This window comes from Neofelis nebulosa, chromosome 12, assembly GCF_028018385.1.
Source record: "Neofelis nebulosa isolate mNeoNeb1 chromosome 12, mNeoNeb1.pri, whole genome shotgun sequence".
NCBI classification, from domain to species: Eukaryota; Metazoa; Chordata; class Mammalia; order Carnivora; family Felidae; genus Neofelis; species Neofelis nebulosa.
In genome coordinates this window covers 1,555,019-1,563,898 of record NC_080793.1, presented here as the reverse complement: position 1 = coordinate 1,563,898, position 8,880 = coordinate 1,555,019, and the positions used below count along the sequence as shown (strand labels likewise).

At 64.8% G+C, this 8,880-nt stretch overlaps 1 protein-coding gene and 1 long non-coding RNA gene across 4 annotated transcripts; one reads left to right on the top strand and one right to left on the bottom strand.

Annotated features, from left to right (window-relative positions):
- Positions 1 to 238: 238 nt before the first annotated feature.
- On the bottom strand, positions 239 to 6,315 carry LOC131491066 (uncharacterized). The gene is made up of 2 exons (XR_009251289.1): positions 2,984 to 6,315; positions 239 to 2,899 (listed from the first exon to the last, which is right to left on the bottom strand). It is a non-coding gene; the product is annotated as an uncharacterized LOC131491066 (long non-coding RNA).
- A 145-nt stretch (positions 6,316 to 6,460) lies between these two features.
- Positions 6,461 to 8,552, top strand: TMEM250 (transmembrane protein 250). 3 transcript variants are annotated; one of them, XM_058693562.1, is made up of 2 exons: positions 6,461 to 6,561; positions 7,877 to 8,552. In XM_058693562.1, the coding sequence occupies exon 2, from the start codon at positions 7,927 to 7,929 to the stop codon at positions 8,413 to 8,415; it is 489 nt and encodes a 162-aa protein (XP_058549545.1). In that variant the 5' UTR covers positions 6,461 to 6,561; positions 7,877 to 7,926; the 3' UTR covers positions 8,416 to 8,552. The 3 variants fall into 3 exon arrangements, with proteins under 3 accessions (XP_058549545.1, XP_058549544.1, XP_058549543.1); XM_058693561.1 differs by having other exon boundaries at positions 6,483 to 6,565; XM_058693560.1 differs by lacking the exon at positions 6,461 to 6,561 and adding an exon at positions 6,677 to 6,932.
- Positions 8,553 to 8,880: the final 328 nt, after the last annotated feature.

Below are 8,880 nucleotides of genomic sequence, written 5' to 3'. Positions count from 1 at the left end.
GAACCGCACGCTCGAGGGGAGTTGAGCCGGGTGCCCGGCTGATAGGCTCTTCCTCTGTGAGCCGGGAAGAGGGGATCGCTGGCCTCACGGAAAAGAGCGCCTTTCTCGGTGGCCCTCCTGCCCGCTGCTCCGAGCCCCTCCTCTCCCACGGCATGCACACCCTCACTCACTCATCAGTTCCCGGCCTCCCGATTATTCTGGGGCTGATTAAATTAGCAAATGCAATCACAATCTGAAGCAAGTTAATTGGGAGAATTTATTGGACCTGCCAGTTTTATGCATGTTTGATTAAGTATTATAAGGTTTGTTTTTGATCTTGCATAATTTAACTTTAAATCCTGCACTGGGGGGCTCATCAACCATTAACGGCCAAAATAAACCTCTTTTAAAATGCAGCTATTTGTGATTTATTTCTGAATGCAATATCTTCCAGATTTTTTTTTTGGTGCTGTTGCCTAAGTGACAAATATGTTAAAAGTAACATTTTGAGCCATTCCGCTCACCCTATAAATCTCGCGGAACATATACAATTCATTAAAAGTTTTGGAAGGAGTACAAGTTAGCATTTGTATCGCAACAAGTGACACATAAATGCGTCTGTCTGTCTTCCTGGCGCGCCGTAAAATATATCCGCCTCCCTCCCGAGCTCCTGAGAGCCAGACAAACCGCCCATGCTCTGGGGTTATGATAAACTCTGCAGCAAATCTTCTCCACTGTCAGCACAGAACTGTTCAATCAACAGGAGTAGGAGCATGTCTTTGTGAAATTAGCACAGGGGAAAATACGGCCTGGGCCCGGGGACGCGGTGGCTACAAGGGGCCGGGCCCCGTGTGAGCACCAGCCTCGAAAGCGAGCCTCCGGTGCCCCCTTCGTGGCCTGGGCCTGGGTTTTAGGAGGGCACATCCAATAAGTAAGCAGGCATAAGGCCTGCTGCCCAGGGAGGGGGGCGGGCCACCGAGAAGCTGGGCTGCGTGGCCTCCGCCTTACTGCGCTGAGAGGCCGAGCCCCTGTCTGCGCGCTAAGACCGTGTTGGTTCACAGCCATTTACCTGCTTCCCGGTGGCGGCGTGGCATTTATTGGGCACGGATTCTGCCCTGGCCTCGGCTAAAGGCTTTGCCGCTGGGGCCACACTACCTCCCCAGCTCGCAGACGAAGGCTGAGCACTTAGGAAGGTGAAGAGATTCATCCGAATGTGGAGCAGCCGCCTCTCGTAGCTTGGGGCCAGGGCACTTGTGACATCGGGGCAACCGTGTCATCGATAAACCATAACCCAGCAGCCCTGGGCAGGCCCCCGCGTCACTCACAAGGTCCTCAGAGGTGGCCTGTGTGCTTCCCCAGCGCCCGGCCTAACCCGCCTCCCTCCAGCAGCCCCCTGCCGCCCTGCTCGAGGGCGGTGTGCACGGGGCCCAGGCTGGAGCCGGGAGGGCTAAATGCCCTACGTGCCCATGGCTGTCACCGGACGACGCCAGGCCTCCAGGCTTCTGGTTTGGAATGCTCAGCGCGAACCAGGCACTTTCATCCGCCAGCCGGCCAGTCCACACCGGGCCCTGCTGTGTGCCAGGCACCCGGGACACAGGAGGAAACAGTTTTCCACCCTCAGGAGCTTCAGCCCGAGGGTGGGATGGGGGCCTGCGGGCAGAGGGCCTCCCTGCCCTGGCCACACTGAGACTGATGCCCAGCTCAAGCCTGCCCCGGACTTGGGAAGACGGGAGAGAGCCGGCCAGCCCGGGGACAGTGAGGAGGGGAGGACAGGTGAGTGAGACCCCATCCCTTCTCCCTAACTGCTGGAGGAAGCAAGCCCACCGAGAACAGAGGACCCGTCTGCCTGTCTCCCCTGCTCCGGCCCGCCGGAGAGCCGACACCCAAAGAGGAACGCTTCTGTGTGCGTTCAGGCCAGCTCGGGACAGGGACTGTGTCCGAGGCCGGCCCCTCCTAAGGCCGATGAGGACTTGAGTCCGGTGCTGGCCCCCTGAGCCCCTGCGAGACGGGGACAGTAGCGGCAGCCTTCGCAGGTTCCTGTGACTAGCGCTGTCGGGAAGCGCTCGGCGTGGCCTGGCCACTGCCACCCCTCACAGCTGTGCCCGCCACCCTGGCTGCCCAAGTGACCCCAGGACGCGATGGCTTAACATGATGATAAGCACATGTGCTCGATCACCAGGGGGCCGGTCAAAGCCCCACGGACCTCGGCTCCCAAACAGCCGCGGATCCCCCCCCATCCTGGAGGCCGGACGTCCCAGACGCCGGCGCGGGGCAGGGCTCGTTCCTCCCGAGGCCTCCCTCCGGGGCTCGCACACGGCCGTGTCGAAATCACTTAGCTTCCCCGTGAGGGACCCAGGACAGAGCAAGATGGGGGCATCACTGTCACCTCGGCCCTGCCCTCCTGGCCACGCAGGTCAGCCCTATCCGCTGCAGGCTGGCGATCGGCCACCCTGGAGGCTGACTCCACAAGAGCTGGCACCAGCTACCGGCTTTACACCCAGGGCAAGGTCAAGGCCTGTGTCCGATCGCCACCGCCTGACGGACGAGACAGAGGGGGGGCCCGGCTGACGCCTTGCCCGCAGCTAGAAAGTCGTGGAACCGGGGCCACCCTGGGCGGGCTGGGTCCCGATCACCCTGCCGCACTGCCTCTGTGAATGCCACCTAGCGTTTCTAGGGTGACCAACCTCTGGACGTCCAACCGGCCCTTGGGACAGACTGGCAGGTGGTCCCCGGGACTCCAGCCCAGGGCCCACCCTGATGAGAAGAGCATCGGGTACGGAATCACCGACGTAGAGCGTGAGGCACAGCAGGGATGGGACAGGCCGGGGTCCGTCAGCGGGGCACCCTGCCGCCCCCACGTGGGCTGGGATTCTACAACCAAAACCAGCAGGGAAACTGCCAGGGGCCAGACGGCCAGAGGCTCTGCCGGAGGGCCGCCTCAAACAGCGACGTCCGCAGGGCGTCGGGAGGACGTGGCTCGGCGTGCGTGGCACACGGAAGCCACCTGTGGGCGGTGAATCCATCCTGGCCGTCAGACCTGATGAGCAAAATCTCTCCTGTAAACAGGAGGCAAGGGCACTTCCTCTCAAGTCGGTTGTAAGGACTTGAAAGGACACGTCGCCCCACTCGAGCCACTTGGGCGTGTAAGAGACGGCCGGAGTCTAGTACTGAAAAACAGCACCTATCTCCTTCCGGTGGCAGGGTCTCCGCGGCCGGGACCGGACAGCGCCCGCGCAGGGCTTCTCTGCCCTGTGCCGTTGGGGTTTCAGCTGCGAAAGCCTAGGTCAGCCAAAGGGCGAGGCCCTGAACGACCTTCACTCACAGGCCTGATGCCCCCGCCAGAGGCTCACAAGGCAGGGCACCGGGGCCCCCAACAATGCTTCTCCACGCGACCTCCCCAAATGCCCTCCGCGTGCCCCCCACACGCCCAACATGTGGCACACAGGTGTGAGTCCCCCTCGAGCCCCTACGTGCCCCCCACATGAACCCCACAACCCCCACAAGCGCTCGGCAGTGACCATCACGTGCCCCATACACAGCCCCCACATACCTCCCACGTACCCCATGTGCCTGCCACACAGCCCCGTCACCCCACATTAGACCCATGTGCCCCCCACGAACCCTCCAAATTGCCTCCCTTACGCGCTTCCTGTACGGCCCGCACGTGACCACCACGTGATCACACGAGCCTCCTCCACTCACAGGCCTGGTACCTTCCCCGGACACACGAAGGCTGGGCTCAGATGGGCCGGGCACTGAAGCCCCCCACAGGGCCTCCCCACGAACCCCTCAGATGCCCCCACGTGCCTGTCACAGGGCCCCTGCAGGTCCCCCCATGTGACCCACTGTCCACCAGCACAGCAGGTGGGTGCGGGGAGGGGGCGTCAGGACATTGAGGTGGAAGCCGCACAGCCTCTGACCCATCCCCGGAAGTGGGGTCCCTGGGGCTCGGATCTGGTCATAAGGCAGCCGGAGCCAAGGGGCGGAGTCCCAGCCCACGTCTGTGTGCGAGGGACCGGGGCCGTCGAGCCCCTCTGTGAGCTGGGGGGCTTGCTCAGGCCTCTGACTGGACCACGGGAGGCGCGATCTCCCTGGAATCCCCAAGACGAAGCCTTCCCCCTGAAGGACACACGGCAAATGACATCGCTGTTACTGTGAGCCTGAAGTCACGCTTGACCCCTGCCAAGGCCTGGGAAGTCAAAACACGACCCGAGAACGGCAGCCGTCCTCCCCGTGTTTAAACTGGGGAGCAGGGCTCAACAAACCTCACAGAGGCCGACGAGTAGTGGTCCTCAGGTTTGTGGGCCGTTGGCTCTCTTCTCGGGGGGCTGCTCGGTTCTGCCGCGGCAGCTGGAAAGCGGCCACAGACGACACAGAAATGGTTAGGCTCGGTCTGGGGCGCCCTGGTTTGTGGCCCTGCCCTGAAGCCTCCAACGGACTCAGACCCTTTCTGCCAGCTCTCCCCACCCCAATCTGGGCAGCCAGCTCTGTGGCAACCCCAGCAGCATCCCGGCAGGTGGCGCCAGGCCACCGGCTGCAGCTCTGACCCCTGTGGGGAGGCCCGGGGCTGCAGCCGGGAGGGGGATGCTCAGGATGGAGAGCAAGATTGGGATCCCCACCAGACCCCCAAACAAGGGCCTGCAAACAAACACAGCAGGTGTTCAGGGGCTTCCCCTGGCCCTGCCACCCAGGTAGGTGTCCCTGAGGACACAGCCCCATCCTCACTCTCCTCAGGGCTCTGTACCTGTAGTGGCAAGGTGGCAGCGTCTTTTTCTTAAATTTTTTAAGTGTTTATTTATTTTTGAGAGAGAGAGAGAGAGCGGGGGGGGGGGCGGGCGGGGGCAGAAACGAGAGGGAGACACAGAATCCGAAGCAGGCTCCAGGCTCCGAGCTGTCAGCACAGAGCCCAACGCGGGGCTCGAACTCACGAACCGTGAGATCATGACCTGAGCCAGATGCTCAACCGGCTGAGAAGGTAGCAGCATCTTGATGCAGTGAAACAACAAAACCTATCAGACTGTGTGGTCCGGAGTACTATTCTGGAAGCTTCTAGAGTTGTTGAATTTTTTAAAAATGTTTATTTATTTTTGAGAGAGAGACAGTGTGAGCAGGGGAGGGAGAGAGAGAGGGGGAGACACAGGATCCGAAGCAGGTTCCAGGCTCCGAGCTGTCAGCACAGGGCCCGACACGGGACTCGAACCCACGAACCGTGAGATCATGACCTGAGCCGAAGTCGGACGCTTAACAGACTCCAGGCGCCCCTGGAGCTGTTTAAACACACGTGTGGGCCACTGGATCACAAAATAGAAATGTCTCACCGTGGGCCATGATAAGAAAACCGAGCCAGTGGGGGACATAGGTCTATAAACCAAACTGGAACTTTGGGGATGGAAGAAAGGAATGGTCGAGAGGAAACAAATCCCCTCCACTCACACTCAGGAGGGGTAAGGGGTGCCCGGGAAGGGGGGATACGTGGTTGGAGGCACCTTCCAGAGGAGAGGATACTTGACCGGGGTCTTGAAGGGTGAGTAGGAGCTCGGCAGGTGGAGAAGGAGCAGAGGAGCAGAACAAGCAAGTGTGAAGGGAAAGGTCATGTATGAGAGCAATGGGGCTTCCTCACAGAGCCCAGGAGGGGGCCTGTGGGGCGGGGGGGGGGTCCCAAGGGGAGAGGGCTGGACCTGGGGCTGGAGAGGAAAACCACCACCTCAGGGTGGAGGGTGGAGCAGGGGCCACTGCAAAATCCCAGGCCACAGAAAGACCGCGTTTCAAGAAATATTTAACATCTCCCCCTTCTCTCCCATCTTCTCCCGCTGCCCCTTCACAGGCGCTGTGGGCACTTTTCAAACCTCTCCGGGCCTCAGGCCTACCTGCCTCCCCCCACCAGTTCCGCATCCTGACCCTGCCAGACCCTCCCCACCAGCTGGGCGCGATCGGAGAACCAGGACCGCATGCCCAGTGAATCAGAGCTAGGATGTGAGTGCGCTGGGGTTAGGCCAACTTCAGGGGTGCCAGCGGATGGGGAGAGCCCGGTGGCCAGCCTGGAGGAGGGCAGCCCACCGGCAGCTACCGTGAAGGTGTCCATCAGCGTCCACACACAACTGCGACCAAGCCCAGCCCCCGGTGGCACAGACAGCCGCGTCCACGAGTGTGTGGCCCGCAGACCCCCAAGCTTGAGAGGACTCGGACACTCTAGGGGCACCCAGTGTCCCCGCGACGCTGACACCCAGTCGGGTCGAAACGCTTAAGTCTGCACTGCATCCTCATTGTCCCAGGAAGGGGCAAGCCCAGGGTTGCGGCTGGAGTCGCCCCCCGGCCCGGCCGCAGCCCTGCGGGTCGCACACGCGAACGGCCGCGGCCGGTCCGGGACCAGCGTGGACCCTCAGCAGCAACTCGAGGGGCGCGCCGCTCGCAGCCCAGCCCTCGCGGGCGCGCGCCTGCGCACTGCCAGCCGCCTCGGGCACCGCGGCGCGTGCGCGGAGGAGCTGCCCACGATCTGCGCCTGCGCAACACAGAGCGAGCCGCCGGCGGCGTACGCGGTGCGAGGGTTCGGTCGGCAACGTTAAGGGCCGCGCGCGCACGCAGGCACGTAAGCACGCACGCCCTGGGGAAGGGCCGCGTTCCGGCCGCTCGCAGTCGGCCGGAGCAGGGGGAAGGGAGGCGCCTTCGGTGTCGGCACGGGCGGAGGGGTGGGAGGGAAGCCCTACGGTGGCCGCGGAGGGACGGCGCTACGGCTCCCACGCTGGGCCAAACGCTGCCGGCCGCCGGACGCGCGAGCCCCGGGCCCTCCGGGGCGCCCTCGGGCGGGGACGCGTGAGCGGCCGGGCCCCGCAGTCGCCGCGCCCTCGGCACCATGCGGCCGCCCTGCTCCTGCAGCCCCTCGTGCCGGGGGGACCCGCCGGCCCGGCCGCCCGCACCGCCGGCCTCCCCCGACGCCGGCGCGGAGAGGGCACCTGGTGAGCGGCGGGCGGGCCTGCCCCGGGGTGGCGGGCGGCCGCCGCGTGCCGGGTCCCCGCCGGTCCTCGCCCGCCCCGGAAGCCCGCGGCGCCGACGCTGGAGGACCGTGCGTGGGGGCGGCGGCAGGCGCGTCCCCGCGACGAGCAGGGAGCGGGCGGGGACCCTGCGGACGAGGCCGGGCCGAGGCGAGCCGCGCGGAGCCGCCCGGAGGCGCGGGACCAGGTTCTGGCCAAGCCTGCGGGAAGGGCCGGGCGCGCCCGGCCGCCGCCTCCGAGACCCTCAGCGCAGACCCCGGGTCCCCGCGGCAGGGCCCCCGTGTGATGTGTCTCCCGAGCCAGCAACCAACCTGGCCGCCCCGGTCTCACACGTCCTGTACTTGCATGTTTTTCCACCCACAAGTTATTTAGGCGACCTGTGAGTGGCAGTTACCAGAGAGCCACTTGGTATTTATTTCTCCTTTCCTTGCGCCCAATCTGTGGGCCTGTGATGGCACCACTGGCAGTCAGCTGTCCTCCGCCTGCCGGGCACGGCCACCAGCTAACCCCCAGCACCCCGGGGAGCACAGCGCAGCGAGCATCCCTGCTTTGCAGAGCAGGGATGGGAGGGTGACGTAAACCGCTCCAGCTTGCTCGTAGTGGGTGACCGCGCCAGGGTTCAGGCCCGGCAGGTGACCTCGGAGCCCCGCAACCCGCTGTCTGCAGCACTTGGCCTGTCAAGTTGCTGAGGCGAACTCATCCGTCTGTGTCCCCGTGAAATGTCCCCAGTAGTGCCTGTGGAAAGAGCAACACTCCCTCCCCCCCCCCCCCCCCCCCAGCCCCAGCAGATCCCCCTGACCTAGACTCAGTTCCGCCGCGGCCCCAGGGCTGGCTGCTTTCCCAGAACGGATGCACCTGCTCACATCGTCCCGGGGCTGACCCGGCTCCTCTTTGTCGCTTTCCTGCAGGCCACCGCCTCCCCCAGGGCTCAGCTGCTGGCTTCCAGGCCTAGGTGCCCATGACGCCTATGCTGACCACTGCCCGGACACCACCGCTGCCACAAGCTAGCACCACCGCCCGGGCCCCAATGCCGGTCATGCCCATCCCGCGGCGGGTGCGCTCCTTCCACGGCCCGCACACCACCTGCCTGCACGCAGCCTGCGGGCCGGCGCGCACCTCCCGCCCGGCGCGCACTAAGTACAACAACTTCGACGTCTACATCCGGGCGCGCTGGCTCTACGGCTTCATCCGCTTCCTGCTGTACTTTAGCTGCAGCCTGTTCACGGCCACGCTGTGGGGCGCGCTGGCCGCCCTCTTCTGCCTGCAGTACCTGGGCGTGCGCGTCCTGCTGCGCTTCCAGCTCAAGCTGTCGGTGCTGCTGCTGCTGCTTGGCCGCCGGCGCGTCGACTTCCGCCTCCTGAACGAGCTGCTCATCTACGGGATCCGAGTAACCGTGCTGCTGGTTGGGGGCCTGGGCTGGTGCTTCATGGTCTTCGTGGACATGTGAGGGGCAGCGGCGGGCCTGGCTCTGGGGTTTCTCTGGCCCGACCGGCGGCGGTGGGTGCGCCTGTGGCCGCGTTCTCCTCGACGGGGTAGGTCAGGTCCTTGTTCTTCCCAAGCCGGCTCACGGATGGGGGTCGGCCCGTGGGGGAGGGGGGCTGAGGCTGCGCCGCGAAGGGGACGCCGGTGCCCCCTCTGCTGCCGGATTTCCGCCTCGATCCTCCTGGTGTGCCCGCGTCGGTACAGCGCCCGTGGCCGCCAGCCTGTACTTCCAGCCCCCGCGCTGCCAGGGTGGGCCCCGTTGGCCCCGTCTGCCCCGGGGGAGCCTGTGCGTCCCTGCTGCCTGTCCGGCACACAGGCGTGGGCCGGGGTGTGCGAGTCCGTCCTGGCCAGCCGCCGGCCCCCTTCCCGCGAACCCCCAGCCCCTGCCCCAGCCTCAGGGGAGCGTCGGGCTCAGCTTGCTGAGGTACCA

Coding starts and splice junctions, on each gene's coding strand:
- TMEM250 (XM_058693562.1), top strand. CDS start 7,927: ATGACGCCTATGCTGACCACTGCCCGGACACCACCGCTGCCACAAGCT.